A 17,188-nucleotide genomic window follows, 5' to 3' on the forward strand; every position below is an offset into this window, starting at 1 on the left:
TTATATATAATTTCATGTTTCTGATCAATTGATGTGAATGATAACAGCTTAAACTTGCTATTGATAGAGTTTTTTTTTTCTAAATAACAGTTTTTAGCATAACAAAACTATGAAAGCTGTAGCTCCAATTTGGCTCAGGACAAGGACATGGACAGGATGAATAATGACAGAACCTAATGAATGACATATTCCTTTACAGAACAACTCACAGAAATCAACCATCAGCCACTTTTAGACATTTTTGGATGAAATATTTTTTATTCACTGTAACAATTCAAGGACAGCTAATGTACGTTTCTGGTAGAATGTCCCCCATAGTCTTAATACATTTGCTGAATTAATAAAACTGATCATTTTTTTGGCTGCTCTGTCAGTTATGGTTTGGTTATTTTTGGCTAAACAGCTTTTAGCCCTCAATTTCTGGATACGACTTTATTGGAGCGGATGAAATTGACCCACATTGGATTCAATACGATTCCCCAAAAATCACAATATGAAAAACAAAGAATCAGGTACGAACAGTAAACTTTTAATATCAACACTATCAGACTTATCATGATTTATAAAAATGTTTAAACCACTTTCAATAATATGCCAAGTAAGCTCACAACTTCACAAATGAACATGATATCGGTTTCATGCTTGTTAAGAAAATAAATAAATAGAAATGATCTTATTTGTATCTGTGTATCTTTTTCATTACTAAAAATTTGTGGAAAAAGCTAATCTTTTACCTTCACAGTGTAATAAGAAACAAACATAACACAATTTTAACTCCATGCTGTATGTAAGGGCTCTTTAACTCCAATCCTGGTGGGGTCAGTATTCTGCAGACTTTAGTGCCAACCCCAGTTTAATTTATCTATAATTTGTAAGTAATTCTGAACCCTGTGATATTAGTTTTATTGAGTGTGTTTCTTTTGGGATTTGTTAGAGTTAAACTCAGCAAGACACTACTATATTCCACAATGCTTGACTTTGCATGGATGTTCATGACCCCAAATGAGAAAAAGTCACAAAATTTCAGGGGGAAAATAAATCATAGGTTAAATATTATTTTCGATAGATTGAAAATAAAAATTATAGCTAATTTCTACCATTTGTGTCTAAGTTTTTTTTTTTTCAGTACTGAAAATAGTGTGGAAAAGCTCCTTTTTACCTTCACTGGGTAGTAAAAAAAATAAAAAATCAACAAATCCAGGAAATGTTTTCATTTTACAGTTGCCTTGGAACATAAAAATATGTGGGTCAAAATGACCTGCGAACATCAGAATCATAATAGAAATTGTGTGTATACTACAAAACACATCAGTGTATCCTCACTCTGCATGTTTATGACCCTAAATGAGAAAAAGTCACAAAGCGTTAAGAAAAAAATCATAGGTTAACCGGTATTTCCGACAACTCAAAAGTCAAAATGGGTCAAACTAATCCCCAACATCATACAAGGGTTAAAGGAGACTGTTAACTTCAAAACGAATAGTGTCTCAGTAATCTTTTATTAACTCTCATATAGTTACAAACCTGTTTTCTAACTGGATCCCTGAATTATTATTTTTTTCACTGGTATGGTCTGGTCTCCTGAGATTTTAACCATGTGCTTGCTCATATGAAGCATATATATATATATATATATATATATATATATATATATATATATATATATATATATATATATATACACAAAAAAATTTCTAAACAATTTTCAGTGTTACTCAATTAGAACATTTATTTTCAGTCATTATTCCACCATGTCCCGGTAGAATGGATTAATAAATTATGATATCGGTGGGGTGGGGTTGGGGGAGAATACAGTTTTAAATATTAAAAATTAAAAGCTACATGTTTGTGAAAAGATATTATATTACAGATTTAGTTAAATCATTCCAAGGTCCTCAGAGACAACGTCTCGTGTTTGGCTTAGCTTCTTTTCTTCGAGAGCCTGAGGAGTTTTGGGTGGTTTGTTAACTTTGCTGTAGATGGGTTGGTTCTCATCAGTCATTTTGTTTTGTTGAGAGCTATCGTTTTGGGTTGCCTGTATAACCTCGGGTACACTATAAATGGGCTCCTCAATCCTCTGGTCAAGTTTTTTACTTAAGTTTAGTGCGACATAGTCATACACCTCAGCGTACACAGGTTCTTGCTGCTTGTCGTTGTTCAACATTGTCTTGACGGCCTGACAGTCCATCGTGTCAGTAGGGTTGGCATGGACACAATTGTTGGGTTTTGGGCGGATAAAATCAGCAGGATCAGAATACACTGGTTCTGAATCATCCCTTTCAGGAGATGGGAGAGGATCTTTATGATGCGATGTGATGAGATCTGCTGGCTGTGATTCATGTCGGCCTAATATAATTACAGGATTTGAATACACGGGCTCAATCAAGCTACTGCCACTAGGATTTGAGTGTGTGCTTTTTAAGGAGCTTCTGCAACCTGCAGGGTTTGCATATACAGCTTCGGTTGAGCCAATAGGACTCGCAGGTTTTGTATGCACAGGATTTGAGATGTTTGGGCCAAGAGCATCTGCTGGATCAGGGTATAAGGGCAGTTTTGAGTCAGAAAGCTGAGGGCTGTTGTTGCCCTCTGTATCAAGCAAAGGAAAACTTTCAGGGCGTTTGGGCAGGGGTGAGCGAGGAGAGCGAGAACGTGGAGAATGTGGCGAGTGCCTGTCTCCAGTAACAGCAAGGCTCTTCTGTTGCCGAATAGCTGACTCAATAAGGCGGAGAATCTCTTCACTCTGCCTGGTCTCAAAGTTAAAGGTGCCAGGGCCTGATTCACAGCGCCTGCCTGCTTCTATAGAAAACACCATCTGGAGAGGAATAGACAGAACGTTGAAAATATTTGTATGCACTATTTGTACAAAAAATGTCATTTCAATGGAAAAATTATATAAAAATGGATGTTAATTGATTAACTTGATAAAAAAAAAAAAAAAAAAAAAAAAAAATATATATATATATATATATATATATATATATATATATATATATATATATATATATATATATATATATATATATATATATATATATGTGTGTGTGTGTGTGTGTGTGTGTGTAAGGTATACACATACATATATATTATGTAAACAAACTTTTATGATAAATGTGATTAAATCGCAATTAATCGATTTGACAGCACTAATTATAACACATTAAAGTATTAACATATGATTTATTTTAGTTTATAATATTCAGCAAGAGTATGTGTACCTTCACAGTAAATTACTGTTAAAATTATGTTGTTTTTTTGCTAGTAAAAAAAATGACTCGCCTTAAAATTTACACTGAAAAACATTAATAAGATGCTTCACATGGAGCCCCTCATGGGTTAAAAAAATAATAATTTATGGGAAAAAATGAGAGGGATAGGATTTTTTTCCTCCCACTTCATATTATTTACATCAGTAGTTTTGCAAACAAACAGAAATGCACCGAAATATAATTTTTCCTCCTGTCTCATTTTTCCCCATCACTGTGCTCTGGGGCTCTGTATTAATATATGTATGGTTATAATTTGTACAATATACATGATCACAATGCCGTCCTGTAGTAGGCCTACATTAAAACTTTTAGGCTGTATCTGCCAGCGTTTTGCCATGAATTTAACAGCATTTTTTTTTTTTTACACATCATCACGGTCCTGCACTTTATCAAGTCCATGGTTACAGCTGACCTTATCTCGCCCGTAGCGGCGCAGCAGCTTGTATGGCCACTCCATCACAGTCTTCCTGGTCTCCAGATCTTGTAGAACAAGTGTGTCTTCACCAGCTTGCAGCCAGTACTGTCCTTTCAGGCCACAACGAACTGAAGACTCATTCTGCAGCACAACTACTTTGAACTCACTCACTAAAATGAAAGAGATATTGAGATTAGATGATCAGAATTAATCTTAAAGTGTGATTCATTTTTAACCTGGTAAAATAAAGAATGAATGAATGAAAATTCAGAGTTCAGAGATTATATAATCCATTTATGTTTTAAAGCAGGTCTGCATGAAGGTCCGAATTCAGGAACATGACAGCAAATTGTTCTGATACATTTGTGTGTACTCACGTTGTTCTCTGGACATGTAGATCTGATTGTCCTCCATAAGTGGTACCGGTTGTGGAGCACTTTTAGTGTGTTTCTATGACAGAAAAAAAATATGAATACATACCCTAAACCTTTGAACGGTAGTGTAGGTAAGAGTTTGATGTTTTTGAAAGAAGCCTCTTAGGCTCATCATGCCTGCATTTACTTAATCAAAAATACAGTAAAAACAGAAAGATTGTTAAATATTATTACAATTGAAAATAACTGTTTAATATATTTTAAAATGTCATTTATTTATTTATGTCATTTAATTTTGAATATGCTAATTTGGTGCTTCAGAAACATTTATTATTATTATTATTATCACCACACATATATTAGGCTATAAGTTGAAAAGAGCTGTGTTTTTTTGTTTCAGGATTCTTTGACAAATAAAAAAAATCTAATCAAAAGAACAGCATTTATTTGAAATAGAAATACAATCTTTTGTAACATTATAAATGTCGTTACTGTCGCTTTTGATCAGTTTAATGCATCCTTGCTGAATAAAAGTATTTCTTTAAAACAGAATCTATATGCTTAATAAAATCCAAAACCCTCACCTGAAAGGCAATGCTACATATTATGTTCACCCATTCTCCACAGCTTTCTCTCTCTGCTGCAAACACCAGCTTCTTGTCCTCAGTCTCCAAACAGAAGGCAGCCATGTTTTCCCCTGGACAAGCCTCTGCATGTGGAGGCAGCTTGACGACACTCACACAGTCAGCCAGACGTACAACTTTCCTCTCCGGGTGTCGTCTGACCACCACAGTTGACCGTTCGTGAACGGCTTCTGATAATTCTAACCGTGCAATGCCATGCCGACTAGCCGGATGAAGGGCCAACCAATATCGCTTCCACTTCTGTTAATAACAAATAAAATATTATTACTTATATTCATCATTTCCCTAATGCATTTTTATGCAATATACCAAATGAAAGTTAAATTGTTTGACAAGATCCAGTCAGATGGATGTTCATCAGGTGGAACTTGTACTTCAGGTAAATGAACACACCTCTGGACTCTTTGTGAAAAAAAAAACACCTCATGTTGGAGGTACGGATGTAGATTACTCACTCAGCCAATCCCTAATTTACCTCACATGTGTGTTAGGAAGGGCCTGAGAATGCAGTACAACGTGAAGTGCACTTTCACAAGGGCGTGTTTTTCTGTCAAATGGAATGTGCCGTAATATGAAAATCAAGACCGAGACGTGCGCACCAAGTCTCAACTTGTAGTAGAGGCAGTTCCGTCTCATACCAGAACAAAACTTTACACCAGAGAGTTCATGGTAAAACATGCGAGCGCTATATATATATATATATATATATAAAAACCTTGAGCAAATACCATCAGGATTATTAGCCCTGCTTTATCCTACAAGTTTTAGAATATCAATATTAAGAGTGCATCATGCTAAACCGTTTCATAACCATTTTTATTAAGACTAGTTTTTATTTCAGCTCAGAACATTTTGTAGTTTTAGACTAGAGGATGACAAACAAAAACAAACGTCTCCCGGTTTTCAACGGCACAAAATAAACTACAATGTTCCGATGATGTCTTACCTCACCATGTTTCTGATGTTGTAGGTACACTTCACCTTGTTTCCCGCGTGTGTCCATGTCTATTTCCTTAACTCTGACAGCAAAAATTGCTTAAAAAAAAAAAAAAGTTTATACTTTTACAGCACAATGTGTGACCTCTTTAAACTGTTAAGACATATTACCAAGCCTATTACATGAGGTAGAGTAAGTGCAAACTTAGACTCCTCCTCTTAAAGAAAAAAAGGACAACCACTGTTTGATTTACAACAATATTCACTTGATTTGTATATGAATTATACATTTGAATGTTTTTCTTATTTCCTCAACTTACATCTCCGTTCGGTCTAATCAATGTAGCCTATAAATAAACATCAAACAGCTGGATAACCATGGCACACATTTTAGTTGAAAAGCCTTATAAAAAGTATGTATAGCCATGAGAAAATAAATGCTTAACTAAGATGTGTGCCATGGTTATCCAGTTGGTTATTTATACGTTTATTAGACCGAATGGAGATGTAAATGTTGAGGAAATAAGAACAACATACAAATGTATAATTCAGACATAAATCGAGTGAATATGTTTTTACTTTGTTGGACTATGTTGAACTCTTGACCATGAACCTTTACTGTACTCCACCATAAGCACTCTCTACAGTTGGGCATCAAGTATAAATAAACATTAAAATATGCTAGGTTTCACTATTTGAAATCATAAGCCCACATGGAATATAAAGAGAATTTAAAGTACAAAGACGCTGTGCACATAAACAATTTTAGTATAGGGTACAATCTCAACAAAACTAAACCTTCATTTATAGAGCACATTTAAAAACAACACAAGTTGAACCAAACTGCTTTGTGTCCAAAGCAAATATCAGAACTATGTACATGCTCAGACTGGCACACAGACGTAAACTCATACAGCCTTATAGACACACAATGTGTGTTAAAGTGAGCAATGGTCTAAGAACAGTTAGTCATTCATTCACATAAACACATCTTTCGCCCCCATCCTCCTCTCTGACATCGTTCAATTGTTGCACCAGCAATTGAATGCCAGATTATTCGGACAGCAGGAATTACCTACAGCAGTGTGCCCAGGCTCTTGAACAGCACTTCATCCGGGCTGCTCCTCATATCTGGTTTCACAACACACTTCTACAGACCTTCACTCAAACTTATACTGTAAGGGCACAAAATCTCTAATGCAGGAAACACAAGCCAGTTTTATGGTAAACCATCTGCTTGGATATATAAACAGTGTGGAAAGTCTCAGAACAGTACCTATGGGAAAAGGTATCTTGATTTTAAAATAATCATGGTAATCGACCTTAATAGAAAATTGAAAATAGTTATATAATCATCAACAGAATATGAATATCTTAGAGAATTAAGAAACCAGGGAAACCCACTGGGCAAAGAAACCAGAGAAGCGAGAAACTGGTACAGTACTCAAAAATAATGAAAAATCTGGAATGTTAATGTGAAATATTCTTAGCCCTTATAAGCACAAATTAATACAAAACCCATTTGATTAAGCAACACCAGACACATCTGTCTGCACAGTTATACCAGGGTAATCCAAATACTGCTCTAGGCAAACACATACTAAAATGTAAAGAGTTATACACTGAAAACATGCCTTTTGAGTGGCTTTGGACTAACGTTTAGGCTAGCCAGTCGATGGAGTAACATGAGACTAGACAGTGGGAAAATCCCTCATTTCAGTAGTCAACAAGAATCCCGCCAGAAACAAGAACAGCTACTGCTGACAATTTACAATATACTGCATCGCATCAGTCAATTAAACAAAACAATGTGAAAATAAACATTAAATTATTAAGGAATACATTTTGTAGCAGCATGCCTTTTTATGATATAGTTCAATTTACATTGCAATAATTATTTAGCTCACCAACTGATGCATTTAATAGCAATTTGCACTCTCAAAACTCTCAATATCACAAATGATCAACCCAGTTTGAATGAAACACTAACATCTCACTAGTCTAATACTGCTTATCTACCCTGAAACCATTAAATATAACATAAACCCCAAAAAAGGCTTTTGTTAAAGTTAAAATTGTAATATGCTCCTCTGGTATTCTTGACAGGATGTTAGTCAAAACAAAACTGGTGCTATGAAGCTACAGCATGTAATGAAGTAAAACTTTGGGATGAGAACTGTCGAGACTGAGGTTTAGTTTACATTACATAGAAAGCACAAACACAAAACATCTTCCAACATCATCAACCTGCTTGTTTTATTTGATTTTTTTCCATTTTTGTTAATGCATGTTGCACACTGTGACAGAACTTCAACGGAGGAAGGAAAAAAGAAACAGGAAAATGTTTCTGTGAAAATCCCTCAAAAGTTGTCAGCTGCCACCAGTTCTGTCCATCAAAGAATGGTCCACCTGTCAACAGTCCTTGTACTGTAAGGTTTCCTTTGTCCCAGCCCTTTCCCCTCCCACTCGTATGACACACACCTCCCCGCCAAACTTCCTTTTAAAGAAAATAAAAGAGAAGACAGAAAAAAAAGAAAATGGCAATGACACGGGGACAAACTGCTAGTCACTATCACGATAGTGGAACTCACACAACTGTTCCTCTGAGATTAATACAAAGATCTTCCAGGAGAACTAGTCACAATCTGCAGCGGTCCAATAGGAACATTACACGGAGCAACCCGTCCACGTTATACATGAGACAGACGGAAATAAAAAGCTTATAGAAGAGCATCCAGCACCCCCTCCCCCCACCCACAAGCCCCACCCCATCAAGCCCCACACAACCCCAGGAAGATTGAAGTATGTGTGAGGGTGACCCCTGGCCACCAGCGGTCACATAAAGTCTCTATAAAGGAGCCCCTAACTGGAGGGTCTCTAGTATTTCACTCCAGGAACAAACTCCTTGGCCTCTGGGTTCAAGCTGCTTTTGCGCTGAGAAAGAACAGAGATGAAGTAAACATGAGTACAATATCACAAAAGTTTATTTGAGATCTACAAAGTGGTTTCCTTTCAGGAAGGATGACACTTACTGCGATGTCTTCGGCGTTTCCGTCACTGACCGACAACCCGCTGAGCTGCTGTTGGATCTGCCCTACACCAGGGGGAAGGTCTCTGGCAGGAATGAACCAATCCTGATCCTCCTCCTCCAACATCTCCTGGAAACAGCGTTCAAGAAACTCCTGCTCCAAAAGTTCCTCTTCCACCTGCAGCAAGACGTCAAAAACACATCAAAATTTGTGTATGAAATTGTAAGGTGCCCCTTTTCAAGAGTCATTATGGTAACTTTAACTCGCTGTACAGTTAGATGAAGACAAACCCACTGCAAATGGATGTAAAAAACAAATTGAATTGCAAATGTGAATACAAATTAGACTATACTTGACGACAATATGGGATGTCAGTATTGGATCCACGCATTTCTGTAGGTCTCAATGTGACAGAAACCTAATATATATGCTGATGACTGCGTTGTTAAAGGGGTTGTTGGTGTTGGTGTTAGTGTAATGTTACTGTTTGAGCATAAACAACATCTGCAAAGTTACAACGCTCAAAGGGATATATTTTCTTGGCTTTTTAAGGACTACAACAAACAGCTGATAGGGACTACATGAACTTCCTCCCAGGTTAGTGACATCACCAACCCTAAAATTTACATAAACCCACCCCTGAGAATGTGATTTATAGATTATCATGACAGAATATGCTAATCCATGACTAGAAGATAGACACATAAGCTACATAAATTCATCAACTAACCATTCAGAAACGTCCTGTTGCATTCTACATGTTATCACCTCTTCTTGAGTCTCTCCATCATTGTCTGACTCCGGTTTGAACATAAAAGGCTAAAAGTTTTTGAAATTTGCAGTGCATGTCTGTGTGAGAAGGTAATCGAAGCTCCACCCCCTGTGCCGGGAGCAGCCGTTCGTTTGCATTTAAAGGGACAGACACAAAAAGGGTGCGTTTTTGCTCATCCTCAAAAAGTGAATTTTAACCAAGCGGCAACCTCCCCGTCTCTCTCTTGAAACCAACACGGAAGTGAGTTAAACTGCAATTCGTTGACTGGCCGCTTGAGGCTGATGTCAGAAGTGAGTCAAATCTGTATCTCCCCCATGTTAAAATACCTAATTTTACAGCAGAAAAAAACGTGTTTACAGCCTGGTGTCTGTATGTGGTTTTGGTCTATACAGCAAATTTTGCCCTTCATGACAACTGTGAGGGGGGTGAATTTTTTTATAACTCATCCGTTTAGTTGATTAATATTTAAAGTTCTGCATAATTAAGGGTGTGGCCACTTGAGTGACAGTGCCGGGTTGTGCTGATGTCAATGGCTGCTAGCCGTTTCGTCTGTTTTTACTAGCCGTCACTTCACCTCAGCAGTGTTGCTGCTGAACTTGCCTTCTCTGCAGTGTTTCGTGCTTTTTTTCGGGATTATTTCATACAATTTAATACACCCATTAAGTTACTTCGCCCACGGCTTAGGATTCCGTCGTTGTCGTCGAGTATCGTTCGAGAGAACAACCAGCGCTGTATTTGAGTTTTCCTCTGTGAACATTCACTAATGGATGTCTGACAATTTCGTTGCTTTTTGGAGTTTTCAGATTTAAAAACGTCAATAAAGGCTCGTTCGTTCTGCTCTCACGGAACAGATGGATTATATGCTTATGTACCGTCAGGTGAAATCATGCAGGCGTCGGCGCTTTCTCCGTTCATGCAATAAATGCACATCCTTGAATGAGCGCGGATTTTCTAGCGCATTTACTTGAACTTCATAGGCAATAACGTTATATCTATGGTTTAACCCATTTGAGAGGCGGCCAAAATCAGAATTTAAAATGGACTGAATAAGCTCTCTATGAACTTGACGAGCGATGCCGCGCTGACGGACCATAGACTATAAAAAAGGAGTGACTGACATGTAACGTTATGCACATAAATCACTGTCACACAGAGTAATCAGAGTAATCTCAGAGTAATATTAAGAGTTCCTGCATTATACATTTTCAACTAGCAGAATAGTACAGAATCACGATACACAGTCTCATTTGTAGCCGTGTATTGTACTGTCATCAACTGTCACTTTAGCGCGAGGCCCTGTGCAGTCGCAGACTTGGTACTGTCAGTTGCATATAACGTTATAGAATTACTTCCCCAGCCTGCATAGAAATAAACATATATCATATATGTTTATTATCTATGCCCAGCCTGAATTAAAAACTCGATTACGTCGAGCTAGGTGATTTCAGATACAGCCAGTAGGCGGGCTCTAATACAGCCAGGCTCCAGCTCACGCCCCGCCTCTGCCCATCCGGGAGTGACGCAAGGCCAAGATGGCGACGGCCGACTCCGCCCACTTTAGGCTTCAAAAATGCTCTTCAGAAACCTACGGGTGACGTCACGGACACTACGTCCATATTTTTTTACAGTCTATGATTTTAACATGCTATATAAAAATATCTGTGAAGTATTTTGAGCGAGTATTTGTTTTGTTATGGTTTGCTCATAAGATTTGGGTCATATTGCTCACACTAAGTGATTGTTATTAAAGCTAGATATTACACCACTCTACTATCCTATATACAATTATTTCAGATTTGTGAAGACTGGGTAAGGCTGTGCAACAATCAATATGCCCCTTTCCAAATCTGAAAAGATTGTAGTAAAGGTTAAAATGTATTATTTGGTAAGAGACCAAAATAAACAAGAGTTATGCATTTTGTTTGTCCTTTGTGTCATGTATGACTGTTGGGCATCTAACATAATAAACAATGTCCTGGTTTCACAGACAGGGCTTAATAAGCCAGGATTAGTCCTTACTTTTAATTAGGACATTTAAGTAGCTTTTTATAAATGTGCCTTAGAAAAAAACATTAGTGAGAAAGCAATGGCACTGACATAAAGATATGTCAATGCAAGTTGTTTTCAGTTAAAACAGCTCAATAATGCATTGTAGTTTAGGGCTAGGCTTAAGCCTTGTCTGGGAAACCGGTGAATAAATGTGGTATCCTAATTATAAAAAAAAAAACATTATTTTGATCGCAAATATCACAGAAAAAAAAAATCCTGGTGTGACTGTTCAGTGTCTCAGCTCAGTGCTAAATCAGATTTTGTGTTTATACAAAAATAATTAGTGGTTTGCATTACAATAAAATGCTAAGATCATAGATACTAATGATTTCTCACTGAAGCCGTTTTGGAGCTTGTAATTGATAAAGTTCTCATTTTTGACCGCATCACTACTGCGTGTGATCGCAAGCACTGCAGAAATACATTTTTCTCAGACTTTATTGCCTATTGTTAATATCATTATTGCTGCTGCTGTTACGTAACGTTTAAAGTGCCCCTATTATGCTATTTTAAATGTTCCTAATTTTGTTTTGTAGGACTCCGAGAATAGGTCTACATGCAAATAATGTAAAAAATAAAACACACACACTGTATATTACGGGTGCAACTGTACACAAACATGATGGTTCGGTATGTACCTTGCTATTAAAAATCACAATTCGGTACAGGAGCGGGGAGAACTAAAAATTGCTTCTTTTTAAATTAAACTTTAATAAAAATGTGTATATGTGTTTAAATAAATTCTATTATAAAAAGATTTCCAAAGGACAAAAAAAAATAATCTATTTTAGCTAATGCTGTAAACTTAGGTACACAGTGTACCCTTGTACACATTACTATAATATTGAAGGTTACAATTAACAAGAGCCCAAATTATTACATTTAGTTGCCATTTATTTTTAGATGCACACACGGCTGGTTTTGCGATTAACTTTGAAATCTTAATTATAAAGTAAATTTTCTACTCCAATTCATTTTTTAAATATAATCATTTGCACAGTAGCTGTCATAAATTTATTTTAACATACATTAAATCATCAAGACATTACTAACAGGTTAAGTAAATATAATGAATATGCTAATATAGTGAATATACGAAATGCTTCTCTCGAGAAATGCATTTCTCTAGCGAACTAACCTGCTGTCAACACAATGCCTAAATGTAATGCTACGTGAGATACTCAAACGGTTTTGATTTCTTTCCGCAGTCAAAACACTGGTTGAGCGATGTAAACAGAGCAATCGTCTCTTCTTCTGTGCATCGCCCTTCTGGATTGAAGTGTGGATCACCTCTGACAATGTATTCGCCGTGCGACTGCATGGACTGAACTGTAACGTCCGTTCCGTGCGGTTCAAATACATGTACAGTTATACCCCTACTGTACATTGCGCATCTCATTTCATAGAGTCTGAAAATGGTTCGTTAGAAGATTCAGTCTCTCTAAACCCCACCTTACCACCAGCCAATAGAGCTGTCACTTTTGTTAAAAATCCTGTTCGATTTGAGACATAAGTGTTCATTGAATCGATTGTAAAATCGATTTTCCATGTATAAAGACGTTTAAACGCCAAATATAGGCAAATCCACGGACAACTAACAGGCATTAGGACGAACGTAAAGAGGGTGCTTGAGACGCGCAAAAGTCAGCAATATTTCTGATGATTTACTGGCGTGAAGTTTCGTGCACAATGACAAACTGGAGTGCAACATTCTCAAAACAACTCGCAACAACTCAAAAAACAATAAGCAGAGTGGACTGCCATAACATCAATGAAAAACATTACTGCAGGTTTCAACATAGCTGTGTTTACGATTAGAAATGTCAAACAAATTTCGCCTACGTAGGCGATTGTAGCCCGTAGCCTGAATCTGTATGCATGAGACTATCTGAATACCGACATTCACTTTTTTGTAGTAAAAAGAGGCATTATGCAGAAATATAATTTGCTGTTTGTCAGAGCCTGCAGTTGCTGTGTGACGCGCGTTCGCTGCGAGCGTATCGTGACGAGCTGGACACGCTCCGAGAAAAGACCGTTAAAATCAACTCCCTATTTTCGTTTTCGAAACTTGTGTTGGTTGGTCCGATCGAGTGTGCAATCGATTTTCAAATGTAAAGTGACAGCCCTACCAGCCAACGCTGGTCTGATTCGTCAGGGATTTGTGAATCGGAAATTTCCCACTTCTGAAGATGTGATTACGAGCTCGCCGCATTCGTGCTTTGTTGTCGGAGAGAACAGGAATCATGGAGCACACCAGGTTATTTCTTGCCTATTTTTTGGGAAAATCTTATTTAACAGATAGTTCACCAAAAAATTTAAATGTTGTCATTATTTACTCATCCTCATTTTGTTCCAAACCTGTATGAGTTTCTTTCTTCTGTTGAACACAAAAGAATAACCAGACAGTAGCCACTGACTTCTGTGGTATTTTCTTCCCTACTATGGAAGTCAATGGCTACCGTGTCAACTCTCTGGTTGTGTTCTTTTGTGTTCAACAGAAGAAAGAAACTCATACAGGTTTGGAACAACTTGAGTGTAAAAAAATATATAGTTTTGGGTGAACTATCCCTTTAAAGCCAAAATGATGTTTAGAGCCCCATTCATTTAGCCTGGCTCCGCCCTCCTACGTACTTCCGCTAAATGTTCATTTTCCTTCAGTACTCCGTCTGGGTTTGCAGTATATTCGTGGGTTTTCTTCAGCCAAATTTTCACCTGTCCAATCAGCGAACAGAGGGAGTGGCTGAGAACGATGACGTTGAGGCTGTGCGCTAGTTTGAGTTGTAGGGTTACGTCACGACCAAACGTTAGCAATTGGTTATGGCAGATCCAGAGTGGCTCTGGGTAGAGCCAATAGTTTTAAACCTCAAGAGAGTACCCACCTTCAAGGAAGTTAACGCTTGTCAATGGAGAGCGGCCAGACTCTCTGTACAAATGAAATGTACGAAGAGTCTGATAGGACCAGGCTACCATTAATTGACAACCATACAAACATTCACTGTGCTATCTAAATAGTTAGTCACTGTGCTATCTAATAGCTATTTTTGCTGTGTGTAAAACATAAAATAGCCTTCAAATGATTATTCATATATGTAAATATGCACTTTAATAAGTTGATGTAGCTGTTGAGGAAATACCTAATTAAGAATAGCAGTCACATAAGCAATCGTTCTCACCTCTGACATGTATAAAGTTTATGGCATGCCCAACTCGGAAACTTGGTATCAAAATTATCCCAGAGCTTCCCAGTGGTAAATATGACTTGAGAGGGCGTTAATGTCCAATTTTTAACAAGGAAATTTGTATTTACATTAATTCCAGTAAGAGCAGCAGGTTCACACTGACCTGTCTGTTGTACTCCTCCTCGTTCTCCATCCACATGTACTCTGCAAAGGGGTTGGCATCCCCCTCCTTGTGTCCATTCACAACATTCTCATCCTTCCCTTGCCCGCTGCCTCCTCCTGGTGTCTTTGCTACCTCTGGACTGTTAATATCAGCAGGTTCTGTGGGTGTGAAATGCAATATTAATACTCAACCAATAATATAGTACCCCACCACACACACATAACAAAAGTGATGCCAATGAACATAAGACTTTTGGGACACTGAAAACAACTAGTACTGATAGCATGCACAAGTAAACCTAAATCATTATGGTGCACGTGCTAAATTAATTATTCAATAAGTATATAAACCATAATGCACACGCAAATGTAATTTTAAATGATTATCACAACAAGAAGGATTCGTCCCTCTGTGTTTGGATAATATTCTCTCGCGCACAAGCACAAGACTCGCTACCAACTTAAGACGTTTTATATTACAATGTGAAGGCGCAATTACGTTTATTGAACGCTTCTAATACCTTCGACACGACATAGTGCATAACTCACATGGTTTAAACATTATGTAACTATCTGTTACTATCCATCATAGTGTTGCATAAATGAGACAAAGAGGAGGTCAGTCGACACCATCTTTCTCCACATGGATTTGATTCATTGTAACGTGAGGCCTGGCTAAGGCTCCAGGGATAACTATCTATAGTATATAAACCATTATGAAAGTCTAAAATTAAAACAACTCCCTTTGCTTAAGATATTCCCTGCCTTCGCATAATAAAGTTAAACAATTGTTCTAACTTCACGTTTGGCGAGCGTGTACGTTACTATAACGTTGCTGTGAAGCTAGCGTTATGCGTGTTAGCTCGAGCCACGAGCGAGCCATATCAACAGCGGTCTTTCCGCGTGAAAAAAACATGTTGCCTGGCCCCAAAGAGTAACGTTTAACGGCTATTTTGCTTCTATCGAAGCAAAAACTGATTCTAGTTGTGTTAAATAGTTTTAAAGGCTTCTGTGTAGTAAGTTAAGAAACACGACGGATGCGTGTGTTAGCCACACGACTGCATCACACACACATTACTAGGCCTCCATGCACACTGCGCTTAACACAAACTCTGCCAAGTGAGCATACATGGGCTTAATTTGCTTTACATTGTATGTTAAATGTGCTAATTTCCTTATATTTGGCTACTCCACGCATTCAACGATGGCTACCATTTCACAACACAAAGAGAGATAGAGAGTAGCATACCGCATTTATAAAGTCAAAAGATTAGACATTGCTCCTTTCAAAGATTTGATCTGTTAAGAGGACTTACCCGGCATTGTAACGCTTCTGTCCCTCTAACTATCACCAAGTAAGTCGACTAAAAGAGGTAATTTTCCTGTTTGCAGCGACACCGTTACCTGGCTAGATTTCAAGCCTACGTCAGAGTGCTCATGTGGGCCTTTCACACAAACATGTCGCGCGCGCCCCCTGTCGGTCATCGTCGGTATCTCTGAGGCTCAGCGGGCACGGGCTGTAACGTCTGATACAGCTACACGGATTCAAGCGTGTTTGCAAGAAACTATCAATTTAAAGTGTTTAACGGAAGTGTTTAACATGCTTTGTAAAATATATTAAAAGATTAATCTTCTAAATTGACTTTTTTATGGATTTTTATCCAGGATAAAAGCTAATATATATATAAAAAAATCTATACATCTTCATAAGTCGGTCAATTTTATTTGACAAAAATATTAATATTGTTATTATTCATTTCTGAAAGGCATAAACAATTTGGAAGGGATTTACCAACATGGAAATTCAGTGGAAAAATAGGCCTTGTGTTACTTGGTTTCACGCCAACGTCTTGAATGCGGTGTGGATAGTACCGACTACCGAGTAGTAAGGAAATATCATTGTAAGCCTATCTCATGATGCTTTATCTGCATTGAAGATAGTATTTTATCTGTCCACTTACTGGGAATCGAACGCATGACCATATACCCGTTAAGCTACATTTGATTTTTTTTTCAGGACTTAAATGTTAGTATCATCAGCCCAGATTTGAATCTGATATATCACACTCACACGTTTAAAAATAGATAGAACAACCCGGCTGATTAAAAACAATATAGTACAGACACACTTGTAAATGCGAAACGAACCAAGATGAAAATTCAACATTGTAACTGTCCCTGTTTAATCGGAAGAAAGCAAATTATCTATTCTACTGGTCTGAAAACAACCTAAAATCCAAATAGGCAAGTGTTGATTGTCCAATAAAACCATATGATTTCAGTCCTACAGTATTTGTCGCTAAGATTTGCATCACTCCCTGGTGGTCTAGTGGTTAGGATTCGGCGCTCTCACCGCCGCGGC

General features: G+C 37.5%; 2 protein-coding genes across 2 annotated transcripts; both read right to left on the reverse strand.

The window, feature by feature from the left end:
• Window positions 1–1,706: 1,706 nt before the first annotated feature.
• dok1a (docking protein 1a) lies at window positions 1,707–5,807 on the reverse strand. Its single transcript, XM_079862858.1, has 5 exons — window positions 5,646–5,807; window positions 4,640–4,939; window positions 4,059–4,131; window positions 3,679–3,851; window positions 1,707–2,812 (listed from the first exon to the last, which is right to left on the reverse strand). Exons 1-5 carry the CDS (start codon window positions 5,700–5,702, stop codon window positions 1,877–1,879), a joined length of 1,539 nt encoding a protein of 512 aa, XP_079718984.1. The 5' UTR covers window positions 5,703–5,807; the 3' UTR covers window positions 1,707–1,876.
• A 2,063-nt stretch (window positions 5,808–7,870) lies between these two features.
• Window positions 7,871–16,293, reverse strand: paip2b (poly(A) binding protein interacting protein 2B). Its single transcript, XM_079853565.1, has 4 exons — window positions 16,143–16,293; window positions 14,828–14,985; window positions 8,668–8,841; window positions 7,871–8,569 (listed from the first exon to the last, which is right to left on the reverse strand). Exons 1-4 carry the CDS (start codon window positions 16,147–16,149, stop codon window positions 8,513–8,515), a joined length of 396 nt encoding a protein of 131 aa, XP_079709691.1. The 5' UTR covers window positions 16,150–16,293; the 3' UTR covers window positions 7,871–8,512.
• Window positions 16,294–17,188: the final 895 nt, after the last annotated feature.

Source organism: Squalius cephalus (genome assembly GCF_949319135.1).
Source record: "Squalius cephalus genome assembly, chromosome: 2".
In the NCBI taxonomy this organism is placed as follows: Eukaryota; Metazoa; Chordata; class Actinopteri; order Cypriniformes; family Leuciscidae; genus Squalius; species Squalius cephalus.

Bases quoted from the DNA above. Each gene is read 5' to 3' on its own strand.
- dok1a (XM_079862858.1), bottom strand. From the start codon at position 5,702: ATGGACACACGCGGGAAACAAGGTGAAGTGTACCTACAACATCAGAAA. The intron at 3,852-4,058 runs GTGAGTACACAC...CTTTCATTTTAG, and splicing joins CTACATGTCCAGAGAACAAC to TGAGTGAGTTCAAAGTAGTT. The intron at 2,813-3,678 runs GTCAGCTGTAAC...ATTCCTCTCCAG, and splicing joins GCCGCTACGGGCGAGATAAG to ATGGTGTTTTCTATAGAAGC.
- paip2b (XM_079853565.1), bottom strand. The intron at 8,842-14,827 runs GTCAGTGTGAAC...GTCTTGCTGCAG, and splicing joins AGGAGGAGTACAACAGACAG to GTGGAAGAGGAACTTTTGGA. The intron at 8,570-8,667 runs GTAAGTGTCATC...GTTCTTTCTCAG, and splicing joins GAAACGCCGAAGACATCGCA to CGCAAAAGCAGCTTGAACCC.